The sequence below is a fragment of the Anthonomus grandis genome, chromosome 5 (assembly GCF_022605725.1).
Source record: "Anthonomus grandis grandis chromosome 5, icAntGran1.3, whole genome shotgun sequence".
NCBI classification, from domain to species: domain Eukaryota; kingdom Metazoa; phylum Arthropoda; class Insecta; order Coleoptera; family Curculionidae; genus Anthonomus; species Anthonomus grandis.
The window spans coordinates 32,618,176-32,636,399 of NC_065550.1; the positions used below are offsets into that span (position 1 = coordinate 32,618,176).

Here is an 18,224-nt window from a genome sequence, read left to right on the forward strand (position 1 = left end):
ATCTAAAGCTTAAATTTTTGCTAATGACAGGATTTATTTGAACGTTCATTTAAGATCCCTTTAAGAGCTATGACGTACTATAAAAACAAAATAGACTTAGAAATTTTTAAAACGTTTTAACCGTTTTTTTTAGGCAGAATTGAGCCCCAAATATTGAGTTATCACGTAAATAAATTTATCCCCAAGTATGCACTCTATCAAAGTAATTTACCTAAAAGCGTCTATTGCGTGCGGCTTATTTATTTCTAAAAAAAAAAATATTGTTTTAGGTTGTATCATGCGATGTACCATTTTTACAATCAGATGTAATTATTGTGGTTAGAACAGATGGTGAACTAGATTATGATGTTTTTACGTTAGTTCTTTTTTTTAAATAATTTATTATTTAAAATGTCATGCCTCTTTTGTTTGTACATTAAGAAATCTTATGTACACTCAGTAAAAGTGTTAAATTAGCCGACGTTTCGCTAGATATATTGGCTTCTTCAGGGCACTAAAAATACGAATTAATGCGAAACATAATAAAAAATATGTAACTTTGTATCCTACTTTCTTCTTATTATTGTAATTATTGCTTCGTAATTATTTCTTTTCTCTTTTTTTTATTTTGATTTGTTCCGATAGTATAAAAATTGTTGGACGAACAATATGCTGTTTTAGATTGGCAAAATCAACTTTTTTAGATGTAATTGTTGTGGTTGGAGAATCGTGCACGAGATTGATTTTTTTTTGGTGAAAAACAGTACAATTATTATGTATTTGAAAAAATGCTATTTTTGTGTATGAATATCAATAAAAAAAATACTTTGCATAGCTTTAGTTAACTGATGCTAATGAAAAAAAAATACTGAACTTTTGTAATTAAGTTTAATTTTAAGTACCTTTTGTTTAAACCAAATTTTTCTAAATTTCATTTAAACTTTATTCTGTTTCCATTAGCGAATTAATAATTCATATATGCCCAATTACTCAAGTCTAGACACAACAAAGCAGTAATCTGATAAATATCTCCATACTAAATTATTTCACGGGTTATATGATGCAACAAGAAAAAAAGAAAAGACAAACTGGTCCTGCTAAGCGACCACCTAAGGTCAATATCTTAAGACAAATTACGAAATTATTATGCATTGAAACGTCAAATTTCTTTAATATTAATATTAAACCAAATCATTCTCATACTCGGTTAAGCATCGCGGTTTTCATTAATGTTTTCGTTACGATGTAATCATTGCTGTTTTCCTTTGTAATTATTATTGTGAGTGCAGTAATAGCTTCGGTCATTAACTTTTGTACGTGGATGCGTTTGGAAGTGAAAAGTATGTTATGCGCTTAATATGTTTTTAATATTTTTAGATCCAGGTTAAGTCAGAAAGTACACTACAACTTTGGATAAATCCATTAAAGTTTAAGACTTTTTGCTTCAGTTTATCAATTGTAAAAAAATTAAAACCCCTTAAGAGTGTTTTAGATCAGTTGGAATAAGTGGTAATCTGATCGAGCGTCTTTAGATTTTATAAGAAAGAAAAGAATAATCTAGTTATGTCTAATCAATTTAGATTTTCATTTGGATTTTTGAGTTATGAGAAAAATGGCTTGATTTCCTAACAAATACCAGCTAAATATTCTAGATTAAATAAAAATTAATGACTCAATTTTTGATAGAATTTTGATAGAATAAAAGCTATGGTTTAACCTAGCCAGTTAAATTTAAGAAGTTGCTTATCTCAGGCTCAATTGCCTGGAATAAAAGTCTATAATTTGCCTGAAAAAAAGCGATTACCTACATGATTAAACGGTTTACCTACATGCATAATAAAACTCTTATTTTGCCTGAACTGAAACAAAAGTCACATCAATATAGCTTAAATGTGTGGAATTTTTAAAAAAATAAAACCGCTTTATTTCTTCAAAATAAGATAAAAAGTGTAACTTGACTGCCTAAAAAATTATAAAAAATAAATTAGAAAAATTACTCCGATTAAGACAAAAAGAAATAGGTTATGGCTCAACTGCCTGGAATTAGACTCTTCCCAAGCAACATTTGATAAGTTATTATCGTTTATTATACAGGGTATTTGGCGGAGGGTTAGCCCAACTTGGTGGGCATATAGATAGGCTCAGATAGAAGATATTTTCTTAATAAACTTGTGTTCTAAAAGTCTTAGGTTTTTTTATATCATTAATTTTGTGTTATTTTCAAAATTTTCCAAAAATTATGCCTTTTGACATCTTTAAATTTTTTCAGCATATTTTTCACGTCTTTTTTACATTTGTATTTAGTCTGTAATGTATCCTGAATCTAAAAAAATCAATATCAAGTACAAATAATACCGAAATAATTCGTTTTGAGCTCAAAAAGTTAATATAAGTAGCAAAAAAAGTTATGAAAGGTAACTTTAACTTGACGCAAAAAAAAAACTAAACTCTATCAAGATGTTCAGGTAGTTTTAAAAACATCTCCAGTTAATACTCTTTTCAATGATATACGATGTGTAACACAAAGCCACAAAGAATTGTGGCAAGTTAGTCACTTGCCACAATTCATGACTTAAAGGAAAGTAAAGTAAAAAAAAAAAAAAATTTAATTTTATGTATTTATTTCAAAATTATATTTTGTTATATATTTGTATATATATTTGTTTTATATATATTTTGTTGAAACTGCGCTCCCCTGGTCTTCTTATACATGCCCTACATCGCCTTCGCATTTCTACTGCCGTAAGGCGAAGTCGCATCTCTTCTCTGACGGTTAGAAAACCGGCATTGATTCTTTGAATTAAGTGGTCTAGATTGTTAATTTCCACCTCGTACACGAGTTCTTTCGCACGTCCCATACGTAAAAATCGAGAGGGGTTAAATCAGAGGACCGTGGAGGCCATGCGATGGGACCTGCTCTTCCGATCCACGAATTGGGAAAAGTATTGTCCAGAAATTCTCTAACGGCGACCCGATAGTGTGCAGGACACCCGTCATTCTGAAAGACGATTCGGCCCGTCTTCATTAAATATGGGTATATCAGCCAGTAATTGTGGGAGATCATTTTGTAAAAAATGTAAGTAATTGTCCCCGTTGAGGTTTCTTGGCAAGTAGTGTGGACCGATGAGGTGTCTCCCAATCACACCTGCCCAAACATTAACACTGAATCTTGTTTGGAAAGACTTAGCTCTGGTCAAATGCGGATTTACGTTTTTGTTTTCCCAATAATGTAAATTATGTTGGTTAAATATCCCCGCACGTGTAAATGTTGATTCATCTGTCCATAAGAGATGCTTTTTAAAAAGTGTCCATTTTCAACGTCTGCGTGAAGCAAAAAGCGGCAAAATTGTACCCGTCGTTCATAGTCGGCTTGTAGAAGACCTACAATAGAGTATCACGATCCCAGTAAAAATTGCGGAATTAAGTTGTTGATGTAGTATGAAATTACCTTGCATTGGGGTGTAATGGAAAGGATGCCTTCCTTCTGCCTTGACAACTGACCACGCTTTTCATGTAGAAATGTTCAGATCTATAGCTACTTTCCTTGTACTAGTGGTGGGATCCTCATCGAATGCGCGAATTACGTTTTCATCTACAGCAACATCATACTGCCTCCGATTGATCCTTGGTTCTTGAAAATTTAGATTGCCTGTTTCCCTTAATCGACGAAAAGTGTTAGCAAAAGTGTTGTGGTGGGGCACACGCCTATTGGGGTATTGCTCCTCATAAATTCTTTGTGCTTCTCGCGTATTACCATTGACTCTTCCATAAGCAAAGACAATATCGGCGTATTCTTCGGTAGTGTATGCAACCATTGCGGCGATAATGATACGAAAATAAGGAAAGTCACAAAAACAATATAAAAACTCAATTAACAGCAACAATGACAACAGTATTAACAATAACAATAACAACTACAGTAACGATACAATACTAAATTAACGACTTGGGTACGTAAGAAAGCTAAAAAGTTACACGACGACAAAATGACAAATGTCAAATGACAACAACAATATGTAGCACATATTGCATTGTTTTTCGAATATAATGTCGTATTTAGTTTAAAATTTGAACAAATGTAGGCACTCAATAAAGGTATGAGATAGTGATGGATTCCTTTAGGCAGTAGTAGTAGTAGTAAGAAAACTTAAATAAATAAATAAAACTGATTAATTTTTCTATGCATAGTTTTTTTTTAAATTTAAATTTTATCCTTTCAATCATCGATCCTTGTATTTCAGGCAAATTAACACACGATAGTTAAATAAAAGTTAATATTTGGTTTACACCAGATGTATCTTTTTGGTTGAACTTTAACTATAAATATGAGACAAAATGTCCGCGTGATATGCGTTGAGGAATTTAATATTATGTTTGTTTTATTCACATTTAACAAGTTACAGATGTGTTTGTTTGCATCAGGGGGCATTTTTTGACGTACAAAGAAAAAATTACCAATCATCTCATGTTAGATAGCTCTGCAAATAAGGCTGGACCTTCTGCAGGGCCCAGAAAACTAGAAAAAATATATTCAAATATTTCTGAACCGATATACAATTTTTTTGCTTAATATAACTTTTAAAAATAGGTAAAAATAAGACTCTTCGAAATTTACTATAACTTCTCACTACATATCAGTCTAAAATTGATGTAAGTCATTTAAAAGTACAACATGTCAGGTCAATTTATTCATATAACAGAGGAATACCATACATATCAATTTTCAATATTGACATCACCAGATAATCAATATGACCCCAAATTTTAATAACTACTTAACAATTTTCCATGTTTATGCACGTGTTTGTACCTAAAACTGTATTAACACCACTTAAAATTTAATTCTAGTAGAATTTGGTCGCATTTTCTTAATTTTAACCCTTTTAAGTCAGTAAAGTAAACCAATTCAAATAAATCGAGAAAAAAATCCAGCCAGGTCTTCTTAACCCGCTATTTGTGGTAAATCAATCCTGCGGAACACTTGATGGATTTTAAATTGAAGACATGCCATTTTGTGGTTAACGGAGACTTATCTTAGGATGCACATAAATTACCCCCAAGTTATGATTATACGGTTTCCAATATGTACGCGTCGTCCTTTTGTTTTATTAAAGAGTGAAGAGGGTACCACGATTATTAATATTAACCGCACTATTTCTTCGGGTGATTATCAGAAGTGGAAGAGTAGAAATCTCCTTTTTTTTGTACGGTGAGATTATTGACCTTTCTTCATTATAATAGTCGCGAGTACCTGTTTCGCCATTCATTGCCCACATTATTATCGGAATATTTGAGCATGAAATACGGTTGCGCCTTTATTTGTTAGAGTTAATTAATTAAAGTAATTAGAAACAGTAATAAAAATGCAGGTTGTACCAACTTGAAATATAGGGCTAAAAGTGAGATTAGATAAATACCATTTAAAACTCTGTTAAATGTGAATTTCGACCTAACTCGTCTTTATTTATGATTTTTCTCAAGGACTCGTGAGTTTGAAATGTCAATTTTTACCAATTTTTTAGGGATCTACTGCATTTTACTGGTCAATTTTGGCCTAAATAACCTTAAGTTTAATTTATTTTATTTATGTACGTTATGCTCATTATACACGAAGAACGTAATTTTTTACAATTTTCTGCAATTAACGGGTTATCTTGAGCAAAAATTGATAAGTTTTTGGGACAATTTTCCATTTTTAAATTACTTTTAAATGGGTGATCAGTATTATAGAACCCACATTCTATAATGATTACGTTAACAATCACAAGGAAAAAGTCAAACACATTTACCAAAAAGTGACAGAAAATATCGATGAAACAAAAAGAAAAATCGTAGAAAAGCATAACACTGCCGGACCAGAACAAATACAATTTAAAATAGGTCAAACTATTTATATAGTTAACAACGCTAGAAACAAAAAAAACAATAAGTTTAAAAGCCCCTACGAAATACTACAACTACTACAACATAATCAAATTAAAGTAAAAAATAAACAATCTAAAAACGTAACAACATTTCACGTTAAAGAATTAAGAAAACTCTCTGTTATTACAGAATCCTCACACTCACGAACTAGCCCTTCCTCAATTTCATAACCTCAACCAGAACCCTGGACTACTACCACTTAAACTCGGCAACGCCCAAAACACAGCAAACTATTGGTCTTTTGTACAAATTTTTGACGTAAGTGACATAATCCAAGAAACCAAATAGCTAGAACAGACTTTTATAAAACTAATAGAATCAATTCATAAATTCTTTGACAATAACTCCTTTTTAAACTCCTATAATCTTGTCAATTCGTTAAGTGCTAAAGTAAACTTACAAATTGAACAACTAAATCCCTTATTTAACACTTATCCATAATCTTGCACTTAATCCATAACTGGTAATCTCGCGCAAGAAGATGCTGAAAAATATGACAAAGCTATTTTCGAAATCTCTAATAACCAAAATTCGCAAAAAACGTTTATAAAAGAGCAAATAACCGTATCTAAAAAATCTGTCGAACATTTCGAAAGCATAAGCAAAAATTTGTCACATAATCAACGTATTTTAGAAAATCGTGTAACAAAACTAGAATTGGTGGTTAAACAAATGAATTTGAATAATACAAATACATACTCTTTCTTTTTAAGTGAAATATTTGTCTCTCAAGTGATCAAAATATATACGATATCTTGGATAACATCGAAATAGCGATTACATTCTCGAAATTAAATATATTTCACAGCTCAATAATCGACCCAAAAGAACTTCTAAATGAAATGAAATTAATTGGCCCTAACTTAAGTAAAACTAAGTTACCATTTGCGGCAACTTTAGAGAACATTTTACTATTCGAAAAAATTGTCGAAATTAAGGGTTATACAAAGGAAAACAAAATATTCTTTATAATAGAGGTACCTATAGTTGAACTTGAAAATTATGTACTATATCACCTCTACCCTTTGCCCGTACCCTTAAATTCCATTTACCAAATAATTATCCCTCAAAGTCAATACCTTATCCTAAATGAACACTCATATGTACTGTTTAATGCCAAATGTCAAGAGGTAGCTACAGAAATCTACCTCTGCAAAGAAAACAGTCCTCTGAGCGTATCCGAGGATCCGCCATGTGAAGTACAAATGATGTTGTATTCAAAACATCCCTCAAATTGTCGAGCCATTCAAACCGAGGTCAAGTCTTTGAAAATCCATAACCTGGAACTAGAAAAATGGATAATTCTTTCACCCCAAAAAACCGTAGCTGTCCAACAATGTGGCCATAATAAACAAAATATCCCAATCCATATCACTCTTGTCCTTGAGTTAAACCCTAGCTGCACCATACAAATTCAAGACTTCCAGATTAGAAGTTTCCACGATACAAACACCCATTTTCACAACATTGAATTACCCAAGCTGACCTTAGACTTAAATGTTCGCCCTAATGCTATTGATTTACAGCCCTTTGAACTCAATAGCTTAAACTTCGATGAACTTAAGAACATTCAAACCATGATGGACATCCAAGCCAAGAAAATGGAAGAAAACAGCCAAGGACCTGTCCATATAACAAATGTTAGCGTATGGACCATCATCCTGTATATCCTGATGACCACTGTAGCCGCCTTCCTGTTGCTAAGAAAGACAAGAAAATTAATTCAGACCAAAAGAAAACATCCCAACCAAACCACCACCACGACCAGTGACGACGAAGAAACACTACAGAATCCGAGCCATATTGTCATATAATTCACCCCTGGGCTCATTTCTTAGGAGGGAGGAGTTACGGGTACGAACCCGCGACCTTATGCCGACCCTGCATACTTTATTTAGAAAAAGCTTAGTTTGTATTGTCATCAATTTTAGGACCCATAAATATAATATAATAGACAAGAGCAACAATAATTATTATAGTAATAGATGTACTCATTATCTATCAATCAAGTTAGTTGTAAGTTAGTTAGTCCCTGTTCTCAATAAATTTGTTTTTTTAAAAAAGCAAATGCTGGTTGTTGTCCTATAACTGGCATGGCGATAATATCGTAACAAAAATGACGTTTTTATTGGCAAAATACTATGTAAAAAAACTAAAGAAAAAAACTCCTGCAAAACAGTCAAGTAAAAAAGAGATTACAGGATTAAAGGTAATAATAAAAAAAAAATAATTTGACTAAAAAAACATATTATACTAGTTTTGACCGAATGCTGCTTCTACTGTTTTAAGCTCTAACGTTCCGGCTTAAGTGCTAAAAATACACCATAAGTCAGACAGTCTACAATTACTGGTCTGAAAGAAGGTAATATCTGGTTATTTAAAACTTATGGAGCAGTATATAAGTTAAGGAATATTTTAGATGGGGGTGTAGTGAAAGTTTAGATTTTAGATTAAATTCTAAAGCAATATTGTTTTTGGGGGTTAAATAACGATTTTTTAGCATTTTTATTATACTTGAAAGGTATGCTTGATTGTACTCCTTATAATCAATATTGATTTTGTCCAAAAATGGATCATTCATAAAATTGAGAAAGTTGTCCCTTGGATATAAATTCCTCCAATAACATAGCTAAAAAAACGTCAAAGTTAGGCTATTATTACACGCATTTTTAGGCATACCAAAATTACAAAGATGGTAGGTATGCATATTTTTTTAAAATTGAACCTTTTACAACATCTTTGGAGACTTTTATCAAAATCCAATTCGATTTTAAGAGAATTTTCCATGAAATCCCAATGTAATTCTAAAGGCTGCTACTGACATTTCGAATTGCAGTTTGCATCATTCAAACTTTCATAGAAGACTATTTGTTAAAGAAAAACATAGATACATCGTATCAAAAAGCATGTACTTTTAAATATCTGGTAAGTAAATATAATTGGAATCCCCATATAAAGTAATTTACATGGTTATTTCTCATAATTTATTAAAGTAAATAAATGTGTGAGCATACTGGTACTGTCTTATTCTTTAGTTATAATCTTGGATATGGTGTCTAGGGATTTTGCTGTAGATTTAACCTAAAAAATGCTTTTAAAACCAAAGCAAACTTATAAGAAATAATAATTTTTATAAAGAGAATAAAAAAAAGAAAAGAAATCCAAAGTATATATGCATAACTTAAATGAATATTATACTCATTTTACTATACATATTTAAATTATTATTTAATTTTTCTTTTTTCATGGTATTTTTAACTGTGCAGCTATTTCAAATGCATATATCATGCGGTAATAAAAATGTTCTTATTATTCTCTCACTTTACCTTAAATATTAACCAAAAACATGATATACCAGAGTATCCATAAATAGAAAATCTACATACCTATAGTTAATATACTATGTGGCTCATCTGGACGAGCTAAAAAACAGAAAAAATGCAATACTTTAAAATACAATAAATTAAATAAATAAATTTAAAAAAGCAAATATTATCTCCGTCCTTAGTTTTATCTTTAACCCAAATACATGCGAATAAGTGAACAGTTAGATGTTCGCCAAATACAAGCCATTGAAGTACAAATATTGGACAAATGGTCAATGTAAATACTACTAGCAGTTTATATGCAGATAAAGTGTGAAAAAACATTTACATAAATAAATTGATTACGTAGATTTGCAGTTTTCCTTACACGTGCCGCCGTATTTCAATCGTCGTTCAATGATCATATGTTAATATTCCCTTGGACTGGTATATGCATTTGGTATTTTAATTTCTTTATTAAATGTTTAATTTAATAAGGAAATAGTAATAAGGTTAACTAATGCTTACATCGGACCTCTGAAAATTAACATTTTATGCAGATCAGATTTGATTTAAACGTTTTTATTGGGAATATCGTTTTCTAGGTGATAGTTCTACTACTCGTGTTTCAGACTAGTTAAATCACCCGTGATCAAAAGATTAATATGTTTTTTTGGGTAAATTTTAAAAAATGGTGATTAGTACAAAGGGGGAGGGTACACTAATGTCAAATGTCAAACATAGTAAAACTTTTTCCAGGGGATTCAATGTTAAAATTAAAGTTTTGATAGTATTAACTCAGTATTAAAACAATTCACGTACAAAAGTGATTTAAGAAACTTACTCAAATTATCGATAATAATTCATTAGGAATTTTAAGAATTTCCATAAGTGACAGCTGTCAAATAAACATCACTTATATTTGACAGGTAATTGACGATTGACAACGAGCGCCTTGACGTACTAAATCATTTCTCATAGATGTCAAAAACTTCAAATAGAGGTGACGTTAATTTGACATCTGTTCATAAAATACAGTAATTGTGGATCAAAAAACTCGTTTTTTTTGCTTGGTCATATTATATTAATTAAAAGATGATTTAGATTAAAGTGACTCGTATAGCTCAATAACAATATTAAACAAACGTCATTAATATCTAACAGCTGTTAATTAAGAAAAGTGACGTTAAATTGACAGCTAACAAGCCTTTAAGATATATTATAATTTAAATAAAATAGACAAATAAAAAGCTCGTTTTGTTTTTTTAAATGTTGATTCTGAATTAATTAATTAAACTCAATAAATCATTATAGTGATTCGAGGAACCCAGTATCTCGTAATTAATGAAGATTCAGTAATTCAGTTGAGCCAAAAGAGAATTATAAATATTCATCAAATAATTCTATAAAATCTCTCATTAACTGTGATTGATTAACTATTTCTGGTGTAATAATATCAATAATATCAGGCGTCATTACCTCAAAATTGACGAAAATATTCACAATGATTCGAACCTATGATTAATTCTAGTTTCTGGAATATTTGATAAGGATTTCTAATTAATTAACTTTTACAGGTTAAACTGATTTCAAGTAAATGAGCCGCTATGATTGATTTTGTTTAAGATTTTCTGATCTGCCTATTTCCTGGATCGATCCGTGACAAAAGCTAGGGGTTTTAATGTGGTACCATTTCAAGGATATTAAGTTACGTGTATTGGTTAATTGTTATCTCAGTTAATGACAAATTGGTCGTATTAGAATCGGTAACGCGAGCCCACATTTGCACGTTCGGTTGCGGCAGATGATATATACGCCTGTGTTTGATGATAACCTTTGACAATAATTTTCAATTTGAACGTTCTGGATTAGGATTATTTGGTAATAATTGAGGTTATTTTTATTTAAACAGTATCTAGGAATTATCTGAAAAAAGTTGTTCTGGATTTTTTTAAATTGGGTTTAATTAATTTGAATTAATTTGTTCTGGGATCTTAACAAGTTCAATATTTTTTCCTATTTTAAGGCATGATAAGGCAAGAGTTACGTTGGAGAAAATTTAAATGTTGATTAAGATTTAACTAAATGGAAGTCCAAGGAAATCAATAATTGATTATTCAACCAATAGTTGGGTTTGAATGAGGGGGTTTCGTTCCAGATTTAATCCAAGAAATGATTAAAAATTCAAGACGATAAAAGATAATTTCTCCTGGATGTAGACTTAATTTAAAAAGTTCTTTCTTGGTTTAGCTTTAGATTTCTTTGGATAGTGGTTTCTAAGGAGTTTTATCTTAGATGCTTTTTTTCTAATTAAATTTTAACTATTTTTTTTAATTGAACCAAGAACATTCATACGATAATTTGTTCAAGATCTTAAATTTCTTCACATCCAAGATTTTATTGGGTGGGTTTTTTGGAGATTTTCGTGTTTTTTTTTCTTGGATATGGTGTCTAGGGACTTTGCTGTATATTTACCCTAAAAATGCTTTTAAAACCCAAGCAAACTCATAAGAAATAATAATTTTTATAAAGGAAATAAAAAAAAGAAAAAAAAATTCCAGTATATGTGCATAACTTAAATAAATATTTTACTTATTTTACTATACATAATTAAATTATTATTTAATTTTTCTTTTTTATGGTAATTTTTACTTTCGATGTTTTTCAAAATACGGAAAATTGGACTGACATATTTGTTATCAATAATTTTTTTAAAATTAAACAGGTATTGTACAATACCTTGAGTGCCTTAAGGAAACCTTGAAGTACTTCTTATCCTTATTTGCCTCTAAACCCCTTTAAATCATCAAGTACCTGGAATAATAATTTAGGTATTATTAAGATTCTTTAAACATTGAAGTACATTTATCCCTATTTCAGGAAATCAACAATATTTAAAAGAGCTTCTAAAGTCATTTTAAGCCTTTATTCCAGACATTTGAGTCAATTTAAGTGCTTGAAATATTAATTTACAATAGGTACAACTAAATCTTTTCCAGGCATTTGAGTGAACTTGAGTGCCTAGAATGACTGAGTTTTTGAGTCACTTTTAGTACCTGTAATAATTCTTTGAGTATTTACTTTTTAAGTCTGTTCCAGGCATTGGCAGTAATTTGAGTGCCAATGATTATTCTGGAAGAATTAGGCTTTCAAGAAATTCAATAATTTTCCTATTTTAAGGCTTTATAACGCAGTAGTTACATCGGAGAAGCTTTTGGTGTCTACGGATAAGTTTTCCTTTAGATTTAACCGAGAAAAAATTTAACAAAATCAATAATCGATTATTTAGCCAAAAGTTCAGTTTTAATTAATAGATTTTGTTCCAGATTTAATCCAAGAAATTATTAAAAACCTTAAATCTAGAGTGATAAAAGAAAATTATTTTCTTGGATATAGACTGGGTTTACCAAGTTTTTTATTGGTTTAGTTTTTTATTTCTTTAAATCTTGGAGTTTTCCTTTAGAGAAATAAATATATGATTCTTTGTATTTTAGGAGGAGTGTTTTTTTAGATGCTTTTTTGCTAATTTAATTTAAATTATTATTATTTTTTCGCGATTTAATTAAGAATACCGGCAATTTAATTTTTTCAAATATTGCAAATAATGCCTTTCTTTAGTAAAAAATGAAAACTTTATTTTTATATACTTTTACAGTATTTATATTTGTTAAATAATGGTTGAAAGTGCATTGGCATTATTTGATTTTTGGCCAAATAATTTCAGGAATATTTCAAATTAAACCAACAACGTTAATACGACCTTTTATCCTAGAGTTTAAAATAACAAAATATTTTTTTCTTAGACGTAAATCAGGTTTTTATTATTTTTTTTGGAAATTTTCGTTTTCTTTCTGGGTATGGTTTCTTGGCAATTTTCTCCAGATTTTTTTCAAAAAACCTCTAAGCCCAAATTCGCCAGTAAGAAATAATGATTTTTCCTGAAAAAGGATTAAGAATAAACGCTTTTTTTTCACAGTATTAATGCATAACTTATTTGGACACGATACTTATTTTACTATAGATGTTTGAATTATTATTTAATTTTTATGACATTTTCACTTAATAAATTCCAAAAATTTCAGGTAATTAAGTTGACATATTCGACTATTAAGCTAAAGAATGAATAAAATGCAAACAAAACCCAAATTTAAATAAATAAAATAACTTGTAAACTAGTATTGCTTAGGAACATATCAGTTTTTCAAGATCGTCGTCAGACATCTAAATAAACTCATCATTACAATATATCTGAAGTGTATACTGATAATTTTATAAAAAGTACGAAGATAATTAAATGCATTTTTTTGTGCTTAAAATCATATCATTCAAGTGGTATTCCTATTAAAAAAACTACATGTAAGTTAATTAATTAAAATACTGGGTTTTGTTGACAATAAAGAACCGGTCAAAAGTTAAACATATAAAATAAGTATAACCAATACCCAAGTAAAAAATCCTTTGGAAAATTCATTGCCCAGAGTGTTAAAAAAGCCATTTTAATGAAAAACGCAGATTTATTAAAGGAAAAAATTCTAACCCCAATTCGGGAAGTTATAGAAGGGAATAATGCTATAATTACCATAAACATTTTGCTTGTAAATATTTTTTTTTTAAATTACACACTATGTTGTACTTTCAGGCACTTGGATTAGATTCAACTAAAGAAAAATTTAGATTTTTTTAAACTAGATTCAATTAATATGAATTAATTTTTTAGGAGGTATAGATAAAAATAAATAATATTTTTTACTATATTTATGCATAACTTAAATGGATATTATACTTATTCTTCTATATATATGTAATATATATTATTTAATTTTTCTTTTTAATGGGATTTTTACTTTTGATATTTTCTAAAAATTTCAGGTTATTGAAACAACATATCCGACATAGTTGCTGTATTTTTCCAAATATTAAACAATATTTTGGTATTTTAGGCAGTTGGATTGTAATTCCTCATAAAATTATTTTTACAAAAGATTATTGCAATGACTTCTAAAATATACACCAGATATACCTCTTAGGTTTTCAGATATGTTGACTCGAAAAACCCCCTGATAGAGAAGTCAATAAAAACTAAAGAGAAATGTGACATTTCTGTCTCCTTAGGATTTTAGAGAGCAATTCTAGACTGATTACTATTACTACTACTAAAAAAACTCCCTTTTCAGACCTAATTAGCCTGGAAAAGCTTTATAAATTACTCTGCTCATAAATTTCCCTGTCTTAACATACCGACTTGTATTATATTATTAGCCACACTAAATATAGATTTTCTCCGGGATATTCATATATATTATGATCATGCCCTCCGATCGGAGACTTAATGTCCGGTTACTTTTGTCTCTTTAGATAAAAAATGTTAAGGGAATTTTCAAAGTAATGCTAACAGGTCCGGTCTTGATATATTTAAAAGAGACCGTAATTCAGTTGATGTTTTTCGAGTGGAAGTATAACCAAAAGATCATTTTAATTTTTTTCCAGAATTCCACGTTAATCGCGATTCATTCATATATAATTCACAAGTCATTTAATTAAAAGGAAATTATTTAAATTAACATGTAAACATAAATCATACGTGTAATATATATAACATGTTAATTGTACCATTATTTATATACTCTTAGTTAATTTAAATAATTTATAATTCTTAATTTTAATCATTACTTCACCTTTTTTGCATTAATTAATGAGAAAAGATTTATTATATTATACAGGAAAATATGAAGCTTTCTCTTAAAATTCGTTAAATGTTTTCTTGCTTTAGCACTAAAGGTCTGTAAAGAATGTTATTGTTAAATCAAATTCAATTAATATAAGAACGTTTTACTCTTCTATAATAACGATTAAACCCCCACGTTGGACGCCAATGATATAACGACAATTAAGAGCATTTAAAGATTTCTTCCAGGTAGTCAAAGTACCTCAAATGCTTTTAAGACGCTTAGTGTATCCAAAATTATTATTTCAGAAAATGATTCTCTGAAATGTCTGGAATAAAGTTTCGAACAAGATCTCTTCAAATAATTCTGGAAAAGGTTTAGAAGTTCTTAAAGATTTCCTCCAGGCACTCAAAGTACTGTTAATGTCTAGAAAAGATTTTGGAAGGGTGATATAAGTAAGTTTTTCTAATACGTATGAATATCTTTCAGGCCTTTCTAAGCTTACGTCTCTTTCTTGTTTAACTGCCCGAAAGAGACAGAAATATCTGATCAATTACAGGCTGTTGATGGAATCACTTTTCTGGCCCTCTCTGAAATTTCTTAGAGAGAGACAATCACTCTCAGGCTTATTTTGGGTTTTCTTTCTATTTCATGTGCTTGAAAGAGATAGATGAAGTATTTTACAAAGTCCAGGCATTTGATGGAATCACCTTTCTTAAATTTCCCAGAGGACCCAAAAGACGTTTAGCTCATTCTCTCTCTCTGTCTCTCTCTTTATTTCAAATTGCTGGACGAGATAGTAATAAATAATATTTTACTGATTCCAGGCAGTTAATGGTTTACCAAATCCAGGAATTTTCCAGGAAACATATTTTTTTGCAGACTTGTTTGTATTTGGATCTCTTTCAATTTCAACTGCCTGGAAGAGATACTAATTCCAGGAAGTTAATCCAATAATTTTTTTAATCTCTTTCTCCCTCTCTCTCTCTCTGTGTTATAAATATGTATTTTTTCTTATTTAAGTGTCTGGAAGGGATAGAAATATTTTGTCAATTACAGGCAGTTAATGGAATCTATATTTTTAAATTTCCCTAAAGACCCAAAGGACGTATAGATCATTCTCTCTGTACATCAAGTGTATTCCTCAAGAGGAATATTACATGTACTCAAAGTGACTTAAGAACCCAATTTAATAGTACTGGAAGAATTATTACAGGCACTCAAGATGACTTTAATGCCTGGAAGAGACTTAATGGAACCTAAATTATTATTCCAGGTACTTTTAATATTATTTTATTATATTTTATATTATTAATAAAATGACACTATGGTATGAAAAATAGAGCAAAAATTTGAATTCTCATCTATATATCCTTATCTTTATGAATTAGAAGGGGATGGAAATAAACTAACATTTTTCTAGTATAACTAGACAAATTAAACCCAAAACACTATTTCCAGATGATCTAGACGCTAGTAATAAAATTAAACAATGATATAGAAAATAGAGGAAAAAGTCGAATTTTTTGGTACTCAAATATCGGGAATAAAGCTCAGATATTACTTTAGGATCTCTCTAAATATTTCTAGTTTTTTAAAAGAGGCTTCAAAGTACTCCAGAGTCTTTTCCAGGCACTCAGAGCACTGAAAATACCTGGAAGAGGCTTAAGAAGTAGATATTCTAAGTAATTCTCTCTAATATATATGAATGTCCTTAAGGCTTTTCTAGGCTTATGTCTCTTTCTTGTTTAACTTCCCGAAAAGGATAGAAATATTTTGTCAATTACAGGCAGTTGAGGAAATATTCCTAAATTTCTTAGAAGATCCAAAAGATATTAAGCATATTCTCACTCTCTCTCAGTACTTCAAGTTAATTCTTTAAGAAGAATTATTACAGGTACTCAAAGGGACTTTCAACTACAATGCTTAAAGGGTTGTCTGGTACTTAAATTATTATTCCAGGCACTTAAAATAATTCTCCAAAATGTCTGGAATATAGCTTTAAACTTGATTATCTCTTTATATAATATAGAAGTACTTCAAGGTTTCTTCCAGGACATCAAAATGCTGCAAATGTCTGCTCCAGGCATTTGCATTAAGATTCTTCTGTAAAAGACTTAGAACCTTGATTTATTTAACTCAAGGTACTGAGTACTCAGAATATCAGTCCAGACATTCTAATTGCTTCAAATTATTTTTTCAAGAGATTTGAGAGTACTCAGAATAAAAGTCAAAGTGTTCCAATTGCCTTAGATTCTTCTCAAAAAGTCCAAGATAGTCTAGATAGTCATCTTTAATAACTTTAAAGAAAATTGAGCTGTACGAGTCCAGACATTCTAATTGCTTTCAATTATTCTCTAGAAGTCTTAAGATAGTGATCATTTGCCTGGAAGAATATTAAGAGTATTAAGAAGATTACTCCAGATATTCCTACAACCGCAGATTTATCTCTTAAACCATTAAAACAGTGAATCTTTGGTTCATTTAGCTCATCTGTAATTGCTTGGAAGAGAGATAAAAAGGCTATTCCAGGTATTTCAACTTCCTTAGATCCTTCTTTTCAATGATTTAGACAGTAAGCCCTTTACTTATTTAGTTCATCATTAATTTCCTGTAAGAAAATTTAGAGTACTTAGAAGAAGGTTCCAGGCATTCTAGCTGCCTTAGATTCCTCTGTAAAACTCTCAAAATAATGAGTCCTTACTTTATTTAGCACCATTATCAATTGCCTATAATCAAAACTCTAGTCGAGGCATTCCAGCTAAATCAATTTTTTTAAGAAAGGGAATCTTTGACTCATTCAGCTTATCACAATTGCTTGGAAGAAGACTATTCCAGGATTACTCAAGACAGTGAGTTCTTGGTTCCTTTAACTCGCCAATTGCCTGGAAGAGATTTGAAAGTAATTAGTAAACTAGTCCAGGCATTCCAATTACCTTAGATCTCATGTAGCTCATGTTTACTTGCCTGGAAGAGAATGGAGAGCTGTTGGAAGATCAGGTAAGAGAATATCAAGCTATCCGGTATTTTTAATTTAAGATTCATGCAGTAATTAATAAATTACATCAAATATACATTGAAATAATTACGGTCCCAACAATTGCAAGAAAGCGCTGATAACGTGTACGATTTGTTATCAGTCAGGCATAGCTCATTAAAATAGAAAAAAAAATTAAAATTGGTAAATGATTTCATGACAAAGAAGAAATTGTAAAAGATATGTTACCACTATTCATTGATATTGTTTTGATTCATTTGTAAAACCTCTGATTATTGTTTACAAAAACAGAAGAGAAAAAGAAGAAGAAAAAGAAGCAGAGGAAGAAGAAGGAGAAAAAATAAGAATGCT

General features: G+C 30.0%; 1 protein-coding gene across 6 annotated transcripts in view; it reads right to left on the reverse strand.

The window, feature by feature from the left end:
* The window catches only part of LOC126736660 (protein doublesex-like), a 153,094-nt gene that overhangs the window by 130,390 nt on the left and 4,480 nt on the right, over positions 1-18,224 (reverse strand). For 5 of the 6 annotated variants that reach the window (XR_007660721.1, XR_007660722.1, XR_007660723.1 and 2 more), the window contains exon 2: positions 9,291-9,326. The exons of the other annotated variant lie outside the window; for it this stretch is intronic. Coding sequence is in view for 2 of the 5 variants with exons in the window: in XM_050441131.1 (XP_050297088.1) it covers positions 9,291-9,326 (36 nt within the window). In the remaining 3 variants the exon portion in view is untranslated. The remainder of the gene's footprint in view (positions 1-9,290; positions 9,327-18,224) is intronic. 6 annotated transcript variants of the gene reach the window in all.